This window comes from Artemia sp. Qi Xiang Cuo, chromosome 3, assembly GCF_049724085.1.
Source record: "Artemia sp. Qi Xiang Cuo chromosome 3, ASM4972408v1, whole genome shotgun sequence".
NCBI classification, from domain to species: Eukaryota; Metazoa; Arthropoda; class Branchiopoda; order Anostraca; family Artemiidae; genus Artemia; species Artemia sp. Qi Xiang Cuo.
Genome location: NC_142796.1, coordinates 52,245,085 through 52,264,252, shown reverse-complemented (window position 1 = coordinate 52,264,252; position 19,168 = coordinate 52,245,085). Strand labels below are relative to the sequence as shown.

The window sequence follows — 19,168 nt, the reverse complement described above, 5'->3', positions numbered from 1 at the left end:
ATTTCTGATCTTTTTTAAATAATCCCAGGAAATCTGATCCCACCTTCACGGAGAAATATCCTTCCCACGGATATATTCTCTAAACAATTCAATCCCGGTGAAAATTTACGCAGGCAATTACCCTTAACAACTCCACGCGTACAATTGAGACGGAAAAGAGAAAGCAAGAAATATACAAAGAATTTTGTATAGGAATTCTGTTCAATCCCCCCCAGTGCATAATTTCCCCTGCAAAATTCACTCTCTGGAAACTCTCCTCCCCATGAAAAATTATCCCCGTGGAAATTCCCACCAGCAGAAAATTTGCCCTCTTCGCCCGAAAAATGTATACATACTTCCCAATAACAAACACTGTACGTAAACAATGGACAAATTTTGTAATTTAAAGACTTTTCCCCAGGGTCTGTGGGTGGTTATGACATCTCTAAATGCATGGTGATTGGGCATTTCAACTATGCTCAACAAAATGGCTATCTCAAAATTTTGATCGGACGATTTTGAGGAAAAAGGGGAGGGGAGGGGACCTAGTTGCCCTCCAATTTTTTAACTTAAAAAGGGCAATAGAAATTTAAATTTAGTTCGAATCAATCCTTTTCCGATAGTCTAGGATCACTGGGTCGATACGATCACCCCTAGGGAAAAAACACGCATCCGTGATCTTTCTTTTTGCAAAAAATTCAAAATTCCATATTTTTGCAGACAGGAGCTTGAAACCTCTATAATAGGGTCCTCTGATGCGCTGAATCTGATGGTGTGATTTTCATTCTATGACTTTTGGAAGATGTTTCCCTCTTTTTTCGAAAATTAGGCAATTTTTCTCAGGCTCGTAACGTTTGATGGGTTAATGAAAGTTATATATATGAAATCAGCATAAAAATCTGATTTTTTTTATGTATCTATTGGTATCAAAATTCCGTTTTTTAGAGTTTCAGTTACTACTGAGCCGGTTCGCTCCTTACTTACAGTTCATTACCACGGACTGTTTGATAACAATGATTTTTGCCATTGACAGTCTAGGAAAATCATTTTTTTTTTCAAAGAGAATGCTTTTCATTTGATATCAGTGATGAAAATCAGTTGCAATTGATTGCAATAAGGTATAGTGATTGTGGTGATTCAGGTCTACGATCACTGAATATTTGTTAGATTATCTTAAAAATAGGCTATTGCACCGATTACTTTAAACGAGGAATATAAGAAAATATAATAGGGAAACTAAATGCATAGGTGAATAAATAGTTAGTACTGTTCCCGTAATTAATAAAAAAAAAAAAATACGTTTTCCAAAACAAAAGCTGGTAAACTTGTATTGATTAACGATCACTGCACAAAAGGTTGGACATTGTAATGTGTAGGGATAGTGACTGTAGTGTATGTGTAGTACATCTAAGGGAGAAATACTAATAAAATAAAAGGTGTGATTCCTTAGTTTATGCTGTTTCCAAATACCATGGTAACTTTTCAGATAATGCCCCCCTCCCCCTCTCTATGGTCCAAGAAATAGACCTAGGATATATAAATAACTAAAGGAAAACAATGAAACATTGAAATTCTGTAATTATGATATGTAGTATGTTTCTATTAATCAGATTATCATGTTCTCTTCCATTATTATCCACGTTTTAAATCATTGGTACTGGTTAAGAAAGTGGAAAACACGCGATATATTATATAGGGAAGATGCTTAAGAAACTAGTCAAACAGGTTTCTTTCAATAGAGAAGTTTCTTTCGCAGTGGCAAACCGTGGTTTGTCACTGCGTTTATAATATTTAAACTTTGATTTTTGGGGCTTAGGGGGGAAAAGGTACCTAGTTTAGGTTAGGTTAGGTATTCATGTTTCTAAACTGTTATATTTTCATCCTTTTGTATTTCATTAGCATTAAAGGAACTTCACCTTATCGCGTGTTTACCGCTCTCTTAACCAGTACCAAATCATTTTTCAGTAATATCTTTGGTGGCCGGCGTTTACCCCCCCCCCCGGCGAATACCCCCTGGAAAATACCCCCCGTGGAAAATAACCCCCCCCCCGGAAAATACCCCCCGGTAAATACCCCCCCCGGAAAATACCCCCCCCCGGAAAATACCCCCCCCCCCCCCCCGGAAAATACCCCCTGGAAATTATGGCTTTCCAAATTTGAGAATTTTATTTGAGTTTTATTTTTTTAATTTCCGTAGGGGGAAGGAATTTTGGTACTTGTATATTGTGCGCCACTCACTCAAGTTTACGTTGTGTAAAATTCGAGAACACACCGGTTTTTTTTGTTAGTTTCTTCGTTACTTTAGAAATAAATTTGCACTATAGATTCGCACATTAGGGGGGGGGGGGTTAAGCAGAGCGGGTCTGCATGCAAAATGTGTTTGTTACAATTATTCTGCATATTAGATAGATTGACAAATAAGTGTATTTTAAAGTCAAATATATGGCCATAAACACAATAAAACAACATAAATGAATATAGTGAATGGAAGGGGTGTGTTTAACCCCCCGTAAAATGCCCCTCCCCCCTCACGGAAAGTAACCCCCGCGGAAAATACCCCCTCCTTGGAAAATACCCTCGTAGAAAATACCCTCCCCCCTTTGGAAAATAAGGTTTCTAAATTTAAAACTTTTATTTGAGTTTTTTTTAGCTTCGTTGAAAAGTGCTAAGAACGGGAAAAAGAGGAATTTACACACCAGAAGTGTCTTAAAAACTTAGAAAAAACACAAATCCATTTGTGTTGAAAGACTTCTATATGAACTTCTGCAATTTTTGGCGGTAGCGGGTGCCAAATTAAAACAAAAATTAATAAGAAAAAAGATTTAGGCAAGCAATCATCAAAATGAAGCTAAAACATATGGCACCAAGAAGTTTAAGAAGGTTTGGCTATCCTTTGAAAAGATAGTTGGCTTTGGGAACCAACATGTTCTAAATTGTTTAAGTTTTTACGGGCAAAAGCGTTGTCAAATTCTACGAGTTGGTTTTTCTTATCTTCCAAGTGTAGAACTACCACAAATCACCATTAACAAATAAATGAAACCCAAAACTAATAGAGATTACAATAGATAGCCCAGTCAAACTCAAAAGGAGCAAAAAGTAAAAGTAGTATGGCTGACAACATCCATGTCTTATTCAGACCAGAAAATAATTTGCACTTTACTTAAAAAAAATAATAATAATAACAGTGTATTGTCAGTTTGATATACATATTCTGATATCTATTCCTTATAGTCTTAATACTTCTTTATTTGTTGAAGTCAAAAAAGTGAAAACATTTAAAATGTATTTTGTTTTCAGTAAAGTGCAAATTAATTTCTGGTCTTGAGGATGTGTGGGGGTTGTCAGCCCTACTCATGCTAACTGTTGGTATTTTGAGCTTGAATAGGTTATTTATTGTTATTTCTGTTCGTTTTGGATTCAATTCATTTATTTATGGTGATTTTGGGTAGTTTTACGCTTGGAAAATTATTTGAATTTATTTCTACTCTATTTTTGGCTTAACGAGGCCATGGGCACCGGCAAGGGGGGCAGGGAGGGCCTGGCCCCCACCTGGAAATTTGGGACTATATAGTAATTATAAGGAAACCAAAGAGAAAAAGCAGAATGGGGAAAAACCATGGAAAAACCATTGTTGGCTGCCTGCCAATAGATTTTGACCCATATTAAGGAAAAATATAAGTTCTAATTTGTGACAACAAATTCTTCATAGTAATGAATGGTAAGTAAATAACGACCCTTTTCAATAACGGAAGTATAAAAGCCTAGCTATTGATAACATTCAGTCAAAGAATTAGATTTTTATAGTGATCCTAAATATGTATTTGCTTATTAGTAATAACTACAGTTATTAGAACAAAAGAAAGTTGTCCCAAATTTCCGGGGGGGGGGGGCATCCTCCCCTGTCCCGCTTGCCAGCGCCCATGGCGATCATGATAAAACACTTAAATGAAACACTACATAAACCTAATAATAGTATCTAATACTTGGAAAAACGGTCATTGAAGAAAAAAAACCCTTGGAAAAAAAACACTTAAATGAAACATTACATCTGTAATTTTTGGTAGCTATATACCTAGAAAGAATTGTTTTCTGACTTCAAACTGTCCAAATACTTTACCCTCCGGAAAATACCCCCCCCCCCCCGTGGAAAAGAAAGCTTTCCAATTTTGAGAATTTTATTTGATTTTTTTTTTCTGAAGGCGAAGGAGTTTCGTTACTTGTGTATTATGGGTTCAAATATTACGCTAAAGTTCAAATTTTGTTCGAATCACATATCTCTGAATCACAAAGGCCGTTTAATTAGACTAGATAGCTCTTTTGAAAGTACTAAAAAATTCAGCGTAAAGAGCGAGGTGTTGACTAGGGGGCGAACCCCCTTAGATACGCAATAATTTCTGTTCTTTTTAAGTTTTAATGTTACTCCTTACTTTCAGTTGAAAAAACTTATCTTTTTATTTAATTTCTGATCGTTTTTTTAAATAATGCTGGGATTTCCGGTGCCCTCTTCATAGAAATGTCCCTTCTCCCAAGGAAACATCTTCCATGGACAGATCCTTCCACGTAACCTCCTCCTCTGACCCCCCCCCCCACCAGAAAAAATCCTTCCTGGAAACTTCTGTATATTTCCCAATAATCAATGCTATATGTAAACAATGGGCAAAGTTTATAACTTGCATCCCATCCCCCGGGAACTGTGGGGGATTAAGTCATCCTTAAAGACATATTTATTAAATTTTCGACTATGCTGAACAAAATGGCTATCTCAAAATTTTGATTGGGTGACTTTGGGAAAACAATTAGCGTGGGAGGGGGCCAAGTTGCCCTCCAATTTTTTTGGTCACTTAAAAAGGGCACTAGAATTTAATTCCATTCAAATGAGCCCTCTCACGATATTCTAGGACTACTGGATCGATAGGATCACCCTTGGGGAAAAAAAACGAAAAAAACAAATAAACACGGATCCTTGATCTTTCTTCTGGCAAAAATTACGAAATTCCACATTTTTGCAGATAGGAGCTTGAAACATCTACAGTAGGGTTTTCTGTTGCGCTTAATCTTGTGGTTTGATTTTCATTAAGATGGTGTTTTCCGCTTTTTTCGAAAATAAGGCAAATTTTTTCAGTCGCTTAACCTTTGATGGTTAACACTAAACTTAATGAAACTTACATATTTGAAATCAGCATAAAAGTACGCTTCTTTTGATGCGTCCACTGGTATCAAAATTCCGTTTTTTAGAGTTTCGGTTACTATTGAGCCGGGTCGTTCCTTATTTACAGTTCGTTACCACGAACTCTTTCATCGCTGATCAAAGTTATGTTATTTATGCTTTTCATTTATGTTATTTTACTGTGTTCATGGCCGTATATTTGGCTTTAAAATACACTTATTTGTCTATCTATCTAATATGCAGAATAATTGTACCAAATAAATTTTGCATGCAGACCCGCTATGCTTACCCTCCCCCCCCCCCTAATGAGCAAATCTATAGCTCAAATTTATTTCTAAAGTAACAAAGAAACTAACGAAAAAAACGGTGTGTTCTCGAATTTTACACAGCGTAAACTTGATTGAGTGGCGCATAATACACAAGTACCGAAATTCCTCCCCCCTACGGAAATTAAAAAAATAAAACTCAAATAAAATCCTCAAATTTGGAAAGCCTTATTTTCCTCGGGGGGAAAATAATGCATACCCAACTGCATGCTTGATACTCATTGATCACTATAAGTGTAAAAAGCACCCCATTCTAAGATACCAATCTTGATTGGCAGAATGGCAGTCACCTGCACCCTGAATCTGTGATATTAGTCTTCCCCTAATCTAATCACAAAAAAGAAACACCGAAGTGCTGCTACATTGTAGCGTGGCTGTTTTAGGCTACTAATCATCCATATTCCAACTTCCACGTTACTTGCTTTAACTGTATACACGCCTTGATAGTTACCAGCTCTCTTTATATTCTTTTTATCTTACCAGATATCAGTTTTGAGAGAATTTGGCTATTTGTCCGAGACTTGGACAAATATTCACTTTCACTTGAAGAGAAATGAAGTAATCAAAAACCTGTCCACAAGAACGAAGCATGACGATAGCTTAAAAGTAAATTTTCACATAGCAAAATTGAAACCAAATGAGCTTTTAGTTGGAACAAGTTTTAAAAAGCAGCTGCATGAGAGCATCTGCTCTATGTTTGAAGTTGCTTTTTCGTTTCTTGCGGACACACTCATCCACAAAGCGAAACGGGACTTTATTTAAGAGCATTACTTAGCAACTGAAACTCTAAAAAAAAGAAATTTTGATACCAATAGATATAAGAAAATCGCCTTATTATTCTGATTCCAACTATATGAGTATCATTGAGTTTAGTGTTACCCATCAAAGGCCCCGAGCCTGAAAAAATTTGTCTGATTTTCGAAAAGGGGGGAAACACCACCTAAAAGTTAAAGAATCTTAGTGAAAATCACACCATCAGATTCAGCGTATCAGGGAATCCTACTGTAGAGGATTCAAACTCATATCTGCAAAAAAGTGGAATTTTGTATTTTTGGCCAGAAGAAAGATCAAGTATGTGTATTTTTTTGTTTGTTTTTTTCCCAAGGGGTGATCGTATTGACCCAGTGGCCAAAGAATATTCAGAGTGGGCTCATTCGAACGGAAATTAAAAGTTCCAGTGCCCTTTTTAAGTGTCCTAAGAGATTGGTGGGCACATTAGCCCCCTCCCACGGTCCTTGTTTCCTAAAATCGTTCGTTCAAAATCATGAGATAGTCATTTTGTTCAGCATAGTTGAAAGGCCCGATAAATATGCCTTTTGAGACAACATGGTCCCCCCTTGCCCCTGGGGAAAGATTTAAAATTATAAAATTTGCCCAATGTTTACGTAGAGTATTTATTATTGGGAAGTATGCATGCATTTTTGGGTGGGGAGGGGGTGAATTTTTTACTGGGGGATTTTCCACGGGAAGAGAAGTTTCCAGGGACTGAACTTTTCAAGGGAAATCTTACACTGGGGGAATTCGCCAGAATTCCTATACGAAATTACTTTTGTATGTCTTGCTTTGTCTTTGCTGACTCCATTTTACGCGTGGAGGTGTTAAAGATAAATGACCGGGGTAAATTTTCGCCAGGAATGAATTGTCCAGAGAATGTATCGGTGGGGACAGAAATTAAATAAAAAAAAACAAGTGGTACAGTTGCGCTTAATGGTACACAGCGGCTATAGACTGTCGAAGGACAGACCTGTAAAGCGGGTAATTGTTATCTAAATTGATCGAAGAGCGTGGTTTCTCATTGAATTTACTATATTTAAACTGTTGTTTTTGGGGGTTTAGGGGGGGAGGTACCTAGGTTAGATTAGGTTATGTATTTAATATACGCTATGCTTTACCCACCCACCCCCCCCACCCCCAATGGGCAAATATATAGCCCAAATTTGTTTCTAAACTATTATATATTCATCCTCTCTTTTTTTCATTAGCATTAACCAAACTTGACTTCTTTCGTTTGTACCATTAAGCGCAACAGTACCAAACAAGTTTTTTTCAGCTGAAAGTAAGGAGCAACATTAAAATTGAAAACGAATCGAAATTATTACGTATATAGGAGGTTTTCCCCTCCTCAACATCTCAGTCCTTATGCTAAACATTGAATTGTGTCCCAATTCTTTGAGAACGACCCCTGAAAAACAAGGGTCGTTTAGTTATAACAATAAGAAGCTTTTTTAAAAGTTATAAAAAGCCTTAGCGTGAAGAGCGAGGTGTTGAAGAGGGGGCAACTCCCCTCATTATACGTAATAGTTTCTTTTCGTTTTAAGTTTTAACGTTGCTCCTCACTTTAGTTGAAAAAACATGTTTTTTTATTTATTTATATTTAAGTGCCTATTTAACTTCAGAGTAAAACGACTATTATATTCGGAAAAGCATAAGAAACATATCAAGTGGTATGTTCATCTACGGTTCAGTAGTTAAAATATCTCCAGATTTCCCATGAGATCTCCCCCTCCCGGCCGTGTTTTGATACCATGCTTTGATTTTATAATGGTTAGGTAAATATATACTTTTTCTACTTTTTATAGGACGATTTTCCTCCTTAAACTGAAATCGCTGAATATATTTTCAGGTTTTTTAAAATTAAACAGAATAGCGAAAGAAAACAAAATTTGAACTTATAATCCAGCTGTCAAAATAACCCTCTTTCTATTGATGTTCAAAATTCAACTGAACAAAAACGCGTCAAATAAAGCTATTTACTTTGACTCATGAAAGAATCTTGTAACATTTCATGAAATGGTATAATCTTATAAACTAACGATTTTACTAACGTGGAATATATATATATATATATATATATATATATATATATATATATATATATATATATATATATATATATATATATATATATATATATATATATATATATATATATATATATATATATATATATATATATTTCAATGATCTTTGTCTGGTTTTTGATGGGTAGTAAATAATTCAGACAAAAATCATGGAAAGCATTGAAAAACTATGTCAAGGAAAAAAAATGATAGTCACTAGGGGTGGATAGTCAGTTGCGATAAATCACTAGGTGTGGCAACCCTGGGCGAAAGGTAATTTTTGGGGATTCGGGATAGTGAAAGCACTAACATTTTCTGACATATTCTGCCGACAAATTTCACCAAGCTATGAAAACTGCCGAGTGACATGGTTACCAGATTACCCCACTTTTCGCACGCTTTGCCAAGTCGCTCCTGACTAACAGTTCTTTAACGCCAACGGTTTGACAGCATCAATAACGACACATCAAAGTAAAATAACACGTACATTTGAATAAGCAGTTGGTTTTACCCCTGTACTTATAAATAAAGTTAAATTCATGGTTGAGGTAAGGTAAATCTTTATTAGTGCGATAGTTACAACACAATTTCTACTTTAGGTAACAGAGAGCAGAGCTCGATGTGTTAAATTAGTACATTGAACATAAAGACATTTTAAAACTTCAAAGTAATACATCTTCAGACAAGAATGACAACACTTCAAGAAAACAAGCAGCAAAAGGCTAAAAAAGAGAAGACAAAGAAACGGAGAAAAAGGATTAATTCTTTTTTCCTTCCTAGATTTCCCGCCTTTTGCCCGTGCCGTTTACAAAAACACTCGGAAAACTGTAGGTCTCCCCGTTCGCCTACGAGTCCAGGGGACTTGTCTGTCATGTGTCAATCCTAAAACACGGTAGTCCGCCTGAGACTCTAGGCGGGCAAGCCTATTAGGCTTAGGTCACTTGTTCGCCTGTGAGTCCAAGCAAATTTTACGGACAAAAAGCTCTGTGCTCAACTGCTCAACGTAACAACACTGACAAAAATATGATACTGCCCAAAAACTTCCTAATTTTGAAACAAACAAAAGAAAAATCCTTGAAAATTGTAGTTTTCATGTATGAATAGACCTTAGACCGGTCGAAGGGTGCAAAAAGTATTTTGTTTTGATGTCCTTGGTACATCAAAGGTGTACCTGCATACTTGGTAATTGCATACAAGTCCAGTCGACATTGTTCGTCATGAATCAAACCGTAGATGTCGATTATTCCTTAGTTCTATGGCTATTTATCTTAGTTCTGCCCTAGGATGGATGAATGGTAGACTATCTATCAACAAGTGAAAATGAAATCATGTTTATACAATCCTGAAAAAGGCTTATACCAGCTTTGCCTCTCTCTCAGACTATCTGTTTTGACTTTGTCTCCAATTGGCCAATGGCTTGATGGCAACTTGATTTTAATTCAAAAATCAACGGACTCGGTCCGTTTTGCAGATTGAGCTAACAACCTAGCTAAGGTGTCATTAGGAGTTAAACATTTTTGTAAATCATTAGTGTAAATCAGCAATTACAGGGGCCTAGAACAGACCCCTGAGAAACACCAATATTACCTAAGAGTCCCCCCCCCAATCCCATTGTGAGTATAAGCTAAACCAAGATTAAAAGTGAATCTAAAGTTCGCAAGTCCCTGCATCTTGACAATGAATAATCCTCAAAACCATTTTTTTCATTGATGAACGATTCTTCGGAATAACTTCAGCCAGTTTAAATTTATTTACAATATAGGGGATCTGGTACCTTAATGAAAATCTTGACCTTTCTGATTTAAGTAGAGAAAGATGAAGTTTCCTGGAGCGACCACGGACAGAAAAAACGGGAACCCCGGCAATAACTTTATCATGGAAATAGTTTTCAGGAGATTGAATGTCAAGAAACCACATTGCTGTTTGTGATTCTTTTAGTTGTTTGAGATTAATATGCTTAGAAATAAAAAGAGGTATGGGTTTTTGATCTATGTTGTAGTTTTGAAGGGTGAGGAGTAAGCCAAGAATTCTTAATGCCTTATTCTGGATTATCTGCAGGGGTTGTAAGTGAACCGCAAACGTGTTTAGGTAAATTATAGGCAATATTTATGATATGATTCAGTCAGAGAATATACAAGACTTTAAAAATGGAAAATAGAAACACGTGCTTTGATCGATAAAGGCATTCCAAATTATGAGCAAGCGTCAGACGGAAATAATCAGATTGTTTGCGAAAAGACAACATCTCATCTATAATGATCCCAAGGTACCTAAACGAGTTAACCCTTTTTATCCTATTTAAGACTAGCTCTTCCATTTTGGTCTTATATAGTGACTGTTTTGAGTGCCCAAATATCATGAGCTTAGTTCTTGATTAGTTTGGAGCCAAATAGTTACAAGAAAATCATGTATTCACTCGGGGAATTCATTGTCATTAGATTTTCAATAAGCAAGGAAAAAGTTGTAGCTTTTCCTGTCACTGCAGTATCATCTACAAAAACTACAGCTAAAGTGTCATTAGGAGGTAAACATCTTGTTAAATCACTAATGTAATCAGGAATAATAAGGGCCCTAGAACAGACCCTTGAGGGACAACAATATTATCTAGAAAGCTAGTGCATGATAGTAACCATTTACATCCGGATGAATTTTTTGGCTATGCAAGTAAGATCTTAATAATTGAAGTCCTAATTCAATTCCTGCATTATTTTAAAGTAGGATTCTATGATTTATCGTGTCAAATGCCTTTTTTATGTCACAGAAAAGGGTAGGAACTTTATTTTTATCATTTAGCGAATCAGAATTGAGAATGTAGAATTCAGATTTTGAAGAAGATATAATTCTTGACTAAGAATTATGGTTTGTTGTCTTTTTCATGTTTTTAATTTAAGTGTCTGCTCATTTTTTAGATTACATAAGAATTATATTCTTGGCGCTTGCAGTTGTATACAGATCTCACCCTTGGACTTGTCTTTCTTTGTACTGTATTTCTATTCTGTTGGACGGTGTTGATGGAGTAGCAGCTAGAAAATTTGACCAGGTTTCAGAGTTCGGAGCATGGGTATAAATTTGTTTTGTACTGTATGAAGATCACTGTTGCCATTTAAATATACAAATTTTTTTTAAGAATCCGAAACAATTGACCAATCAGTGCAGGTTCAAGTAAATCTTTCAGTCGAAGCACAGTAATAAAATTTAACACCAAAAGCACAGTATTAATATTTAAAAAAAAAAAAGAAACCTAAAATACCAAAAATAGCGAAAATTAATCTGATTGTTTGAATTGGTTATGTTGAAACTTGCAAACATATACATCTAAAAAAAAAATAGGGAAATTCAGGAATTCAATTAACAACATAAAATACGTCCATTTGCATTTATGTACTTCTTGGTAGTAGCTGGTGCCAAGTTTGAAAAAAAAATTGGGACTGGAAAAATCAGCAAAAAATAAGCTAAAAACACATGGCACCAATCAGCTTAAGGAGGCGTAACTTTCCTTTGAAGGTATTGTTGTCTTTGCTAATCAACAGATTGTTTATGTTTAAATTTCTATGGACAAAAAGAGTTTTATCATTTTATCACTCTAAGGAGGGTGCGGTTAATTAGATTTGTCAAACTTAATTTTACAATCTATCTTTAATCAACCACAGTTTACATATAATTCACCTAGCAAAGCTGTTTCAGCAAATCTCACCTTCTTGAAATTCCCCCCCCCCAACCACCAACAAAAACTAAGGTCTTTGACCGACCAGCAGATGCTAACTTTGTCAGTAATAATACCTAAAAACATGGTAAAAGTGTTTACAAAAAATAGACTTTTGAATAGACTAGAATTCACAAAAATAATCAAATTTATAATGTTTAATATCCGTCAATTGCTGTAAGCAGCGCCTATCTAACTGCACCTTCTCGATTGTTTGTATGCGTGATCTAAGTCGCGTGTAATATTAATTTGAAGCGTTTAAATAAATATTTACTTTTACCGGGTGCGCAGTGATACTTCAATATCTTTTCTGAAGCACAAAAGTGTAAAACAGGGTAAGAGCGCTTATTTTTAAGGGAAAAAGCACACGAGCCTGCTCTCTCTCCTGTTTGCATTTCTGGTTGTGATTAACATAGTTTTTGAATCTGATCCAGATTAATCACATTTTTTTTTAATGTCGTTGAGATTAATCAATTTTTTTTTAATTTCGTTTTTCCTAAATAGTGTGGAGTGAAAATAAACAAGATATTTAGTTTTATTTTTTACGATGATAAATCGAAATGTTATTTTAACTGCAACCTTTGATATACTTAAATCAAGCTCTTAAACAAGGGGTGCGGGGATGGGCCCACCCCTCCCCTTGGTATCTCAAAATTTTTAAGGCTTAATCTATAATGCCTTATAATTTCCATTTAATTCACCTATTTGTGTACGTCTTAAGGCCTCCCCCTTCCACGAAATAACTTCTCGCATATGTACCTTACCTATGTTTTTTTGAACAAATTATTTTTAATTTTAAATATTTGTGTTGAAGTAGTTACATTTCCTGCTCAAATTCAATTGTTAACTAGATATTGCAAAGGGGATGAGCTTTTAATACATTCCAAAAGAACTTAAACACTGCTTCGCTTGGATAACCTGTATCGATAACTTAATAATAAAGAATCTAAGCGGTAAGTTACAGACTCCTATTAAGCAAAAATATGTTAAAATATTCTATATGTAATCTATTTTATATCTATTGAGTTTTATATATATTCGATTGATATTGTATCCTATATGTGTTTATCATTTGGCTTGATGTGAATATGCTGGTCCCCTGAGTGGGGTGGGGGTTCTGGTGCCTGCCCCTCCTCACGGAATATCAAGACTATTAAGACTTATCGTATGGTTTCTTATAACTTAGAACAATCGACTTCTTTCATTGCTTTTATTTTAAGTGAACATTCCCCATTATAAACAATATCTAAAGAGCATCTCTTTACTATTCAAATAAGTTAGGCCTAATAAAAATATAAGTAATTCATCCGCTGTCAAGGCAGAATACAAACTAATCATGAAAATGAATTGAGCATTTTAGTTTTTCTTTATATTCTTAAATAGTTTTTTAAAAATGTGGACTTGAGTAGGCATGTTCGTAGCGGGCAGCCTTAGTAACCCCTTATCAATTATGTATTATACCTTTTCTGTTCTGAAATTATTATATCCTACAGCTTTTCTATATTATTTTTATTCTTTTCTACTCATATTTTGTTGTATTCTACTCTATAAATATGCTATTTCATATACAATCTATTCTATATTATCTCTCCTTATTCTGTAATTATTCTTTTTTGTATCTCTTTATTCTTAAATCTAATATATATTCTATTTTATGTCAATCTTACTTTATAAATATTCTAAGTTGTATCTTATCTGTTTGAATGATTTGTTTTGATTTAAATATGCTGAATTGATAACTAAGAATTATGTTCAGTCTTGCTAATCCTTTAAAACGTTCTTGCAGTTTTCCTGCAAAAAAAAATTCTTACAAGCAGTTTTTCTTCAGTATTGCTAATCAGTAAAAACGTTCTTGCAGTTTTCCTGAATACAGCATATTCAAATTTGTTTTCTATTGTTTTTACAGTTGGATGTAGTTATAGACAACGCCGGAAGAGCATTTTTGTGGAGTAACTTATCAGAAGTGAGTTCAATTAACGTTTATTTTATTGACATTTTTTATCATTGAGTAAGCTTTATTATTCATTAATTACTATGTAAATTAGTTTATTAATTTTCATTTTATCAATTTTTCAATTAATTATTTTATTTTAGTAATTATCATCTTTTTAAATTAGTTTTGTTTTAAGGAATACACTCTTAGAGTGAAAATATATGAAATCAAATATAGAAATATATAAGTAATACAAATCAAGACAGTGAATTAATTTTTTTGAAAAAGTCGCAGGATACGGCTTCATATCCAGAAATCAAGGACGGATCTTAGGGGGGAGGGGCAGCCTGTTACGGATGCTGCTTCGTTGGGGATGCCGGATCCTAAGTCACTTTCTGGTTTAATCAAATAAAATTTGAACTCTAATTTTCTACTTCTGCAACAGGCCATCATTTGCCTTGAAGATGTTCCTTGTATCAGTTGCTTCTAATGAAAGAAGCTTCAACAAATTAAAATTATTTTAAAACTACTTTACCGACAGGACGGCTATGCCGCGCTTGACAAACTTAAGTGTAATCCACATAAAACATAATATAGCTTGGAAGCTTTCCTACAAATACATTGTAAAGACATTTGCTTCAAGAAAAGTACGTAAAGTTAAGTTTTAGTGTACATGATAAGAATTATTGTATATAATCCAAATTGTATGTTTACTGTGTCACAAATTATGTGTTTTTAGGTTGAATCTTAGATATTTTTTAAACTTATTTTACATATTAGGATTTGCATACAAAAATATATCAACGATAGTAAAATAATTTAAAAAAAAAATATGTTCCGTAGAGAAGCTAAAATAAATATAATCTGATATATATAATGGGTCTTTTGATTGGGATCGCCAAATGCTATTCTTGCCCTGGGGACTGACAGGTCTAGATCCGTCCCTACCAGAAAATTTATCAAGCGTAAAAAATGACAAAAAACTAGACTAAACAGCCTAAAATTTTAGAAACTAACATAGAAGGAAAAAAAAAATTAAATAGAAAAAATTACAAAGAAACTCAAAACACTTAAAATATAATACAAGGTAGTTTATTTGCAAAAGTTCGACACGAATTCCTCATAATGATAAAAAAAAAATCAAATTAAAATCGAACTAAAACCAAAGGAAACATTAGATTAAAGCAGTAATAACTTATAAGGAATAATGTGTTCTGAAAATTGTTTCGTAGTTCAAAACAGTTGTTGAAAATTGTATTTTTTTTCATTTTATTTATAAGTAGAAAGACAGTGTGGTATAAGAAAAGCCTTAAATCATTGCTATTCAAGAACTAAAGTTGAAAGTAAGCGGTGAGGGCTGATTGATAGTGGTATCAATCCTTCACCCTCACCCCCTCCCAGTCACTCTGATATAATATTAAAAAACAGCAATTAAATCAAATAAAAGAAATTAAATTCTTAAAATCAAAGCCAAATATTTAAGGAGAGTAGGTTGTCCACCTTCCCCTTAATACTTTAATTCAAGCACTTAATTATAATTCTCAGAAACCAGTAAAATTATGAGAAAGTACACTTTTACGGTTGAAAATAACTTTGTCGATCAGCTTTATCGAAAAAGATGTGAAATAGATTTAAAAATAAAAAAAGCTATGGGATAAAAACTATGGGATAGACTGTGGGAACATTTGAAAACAATAAGCCTTGTTTATTGACAAAGAAAAGTGCCTATAGATTTTGTTTAAAGAATAAAAAACTATTTTTGTGAATTTCAATTTATTTAAAAGAAAATTCACTATTTAATTTTTGGTACGTATATTTCACTATTATTTTACGTCCCCAGAAAAATCATGCATGTTTGTGCTCCTTTGGTTTCCTATCGCTGTTAGGCCTAGGGGTCGTGCAAGACATTATAAAACCTCCGAGGTAATTTCCGAAAACTGTTTGATCAATTGTTCTCAAAGGCAGAATCAGCAGGACAATCTAGATTAGGAGGATCGAAATTTGATTGATAATACGTTGACCAGACGATCGTCCCTTTGAATGCAGCGTACCAAACGGTTTTTGTCAATTATTTTAAAATTTTGAAAATTTCAGATACGAGCTTTAGGAGTAACAGCGACGATATATTTCGTAATGCAACAAATATACACCAAAATCATATCCATGGGGATGGGGTAAGGGCGATTACTAGACCTGCGGGTTGTTTCTATCCTGAAAAACTGCTGGTTTAGGTAAGTTAAATTTCTAGGAACAAATCTGCATTAATATCATGGCCAAAAGGGATGGGGAGGGGGGAAACTTCTACCTAGACACATATATGAAGATGCTAAATTCAAAGACTTACTCTTTAGGAATTCAAGTAATCGTTTACAGGTACATCAAGGGGGACCCCGGGCCCCCTGATTTTTCTGGCGCCCTCATTCCTTGTTTTTTTCTGTTTTCACTCTATTTTGAAATAAATTTGTCAATTTGGTCAATTGTTGGTGCCCTTGTCACATTGCCCCTCCCCAAGATTTTGCTTATTGGTACCCTTGTCACATTGCCCCCTTCCCAGATTTTGCTCTAGCTCCATCCCTGCTATCTGCTTATGCCTGTCAATCATAGTTTGTATGTACCTTTCCCTTCTTTTTCATCATAGATACAGATGTACCTTTTCAGATTTATATTTAGAAAAAATTAAAAATTAAATTTATTTGCATCAGATGATTTCAATAGAATGATACTTGTCATGTTAATCCAGTAATTGCTTTTAGATGAATTAAGGAGCAAATTATGTTGTTTTTATAATTCTTTTTTCAATTCAATTCTTTAATCGAATTGAAAAGATTTATACCAGAATTCTAATATATATATTTTCAGAGGTAATAATGGAAACAAGTGGAAATGAACTTTGGCTTCCCATTAAACTTATTAAAAAAATGCGTATCTACGTTTTTGACGTAAACGTAGGTACATAGAGCCAAAATTTTTCGAAGATGGATATCAGAATTGATGGGCATGTAGTTTTGAGATTTTCAGTTACCACTGACACAAGTCAGTCTATTGTTACCGCTCATTACAATAGACAGTTTGTTTCTTAAATTTGTAAAGAGACTTTGTCCAAATCCTGCAGATATTTTTAATTCTTTAGGTGGGTTTTCTCGTATCATCATTGGAATGGATCACTTTTATTTGTAACCACAGTATGGGATCAGAATGGAAAAATCTGTCGACAGCGCCGTATTTTGTAAGGAAAGTGATGGGAAATGGTATGTCATTTCTCTTTTACTCTCTGCTTAAAAAGTAATATACGTAATAACCAAAAGACCTGAAAGATAATCCAATTAATGTTATGAACCTAATTCATTGTAATAAACATTTAGTATAAATTATATAACAATAAATACGTATATATTCATGTGTATCTATACATTCTCGAACGCGGATCGATAATTTTTTCTGAAAATTGGCAAACTAACATTTTGTGACCTGACAAATTGATCTCGACTCTGGGAAAATTAGTTTTCCTTTCTCCAGAAAAGGGAATAATCTCGACTTGAGTTAATTTGCATTGTTTAGAAATAATCTTTGTTAGTTGTTTATCAATCTTTAATAAGAATTCTTTTTTTAGTTTACACTTCAAAGCATTTTTTGTTATGCTTCACTTTCATTTTATTTTGAGAACAACTTCTATCTACCGACAAAATAAAAAGCTAAAAGTTTTGAATGCTAAGACTAACTTCCTCAACTGAACACCTCAAATTCTCTCCTGAATAGTCTTAAACACTTTCCAACTGACCATACATCAAACATTAAGCTGTCCGAAAAATATGGTTCAATCTCAATTTTATGGGCTATAATGAAAGAAAGATTAAGATGAGTAAGATACTTTGTATGGCTGAAAGGTGGTAGATACCATCCATCTTGGCAAAACGAAAAGGAGAAAGTTCTTTAATGGGATGAACAGGCGTCAAAAGCTAGGAATAAGTGAAATTTGAAATCCGTGGGAGGTTATAAATAGTAAAGCATTGAACGGATAGGGGTGGAGAAGTAGTTGTCTCAGGCAGCTTGATGCTGCAATGGTTTGTTAGGAGTAGTCAGGGATACAAGGAGTGGTCTTAGGGATATGTGCCCTCCCCTCAGAAAGCCAAATGTTACACGAATTACAAGGGATGGAGAGGCGATAAATATGAATAAAGAAGATAGTTGGTGCCCTCCCCTACCAAAAAAAGTTCCGTATCCACCCCTGGTTGAAGTAGTAGCATGATGAATCTGATTAAGAATGAATATACAGTATTAGAAGACAAAACTTGGGAACAAACTAATGTTAATAAAGACTTTTCAAATTATTTTCTGGCTATTATCTATCTCCATATTATTAATCTTCATTTCAATATAGATCACTAATGCACCTTGGCTTTTTCATCATCGTATTCTAGGATTTTGAGTCTTGGGCATAATTTTAAAGACGCATTGTCGATAAAAGGTACAATTTATCTTCTGCTTGTAGATGGCGTTGGCGGAAAATAATTTGAAAATCCAATGCTTTCACCTTTTCTGAAGGCAACACTGTTAGTGCTTCAGCAACAATCTTTATTTTGAACTTTATGAATTGCATCTTTCCGAGAAGAATTAAAGTCTAAAAGAGAAAAAGAGTTTACTTTTGTTTTAACTCAAGAATTTTCGTTCTTTTTACTACCTCAATATTTCTGATATAAAAAAAAAGTCAATTATAAAAGACAGAACTATTTGTCTCTTCAGAAATAACGTTTCCTTGCGTGTCTAGATTCGTCGCGTCACATTAGTTGATTCGATGTGATTAACTCAGTTTTAAAAAAGGGGAGGAAGCTATTTTTCTCTGGAGAACAAAGGAATAATGTGATTGGCTTGCAAAAACGTGTCACGAAAATAAAAGAACAGAATTGAAACACAATTTTAAACACTGAATTATTTTAGAATAATCTCTCTTTCTTCTTGGAGAATATGCTGAATATTATCTAACTGATATGTTTATTATTATTATTACCTAATATACTGTAGAAACCATACTGTAAAATGAAAACCAAATGTAGGTACTGTAAAATTTTTCACGGATGCAGTATAATTATTACTTTCAGATATACTAAATTTACAGCTAAAACGCTGCGTTTGGGCAATAAATAACTTCTAAATTCTCTCGTTTGTATATACAAACGAGTTCCATGCAGTATCCAACCTGTGTTTATACCTTGGCTTTATACC

At 34.1% G+C, this 19,168-nt stretch overlaps 1 protein-coding gene across 4 annotated transcripts in view; it reads left to right on the top strand.

The window, feature by feature from the left end:
• LOC148954266 (uncharacterized) overlaps nt 1–19,168 on the top strand; it is a 45,822-nt gene that overhangs the window by 12,232 nt on the left and 14,422 nt on the right. For 2 of the 4 annotated variants that reach the window (XM_089086142.1, XM_089086141.1), the window contains exons 2-4: nt 11,222–11,373; nt 13,922–13,978; nt 17,079–17,196. In XM_089086142.1, coding sequence (XP_088942268.1) covers nt 11,222–11,373; nt 13,922–13,978; nt 17,079–17,196 — 327 coding nt within the window. The remainder of the gene's footprint in view (nt 1–11,221; nt 11,374–13,921; nt 13,979–17,078; nt 17,197–19,168) is intronic. The other 2 variants (XM_089086144.1, XM_089086143.1) reach the window with 1 other exon arrangement.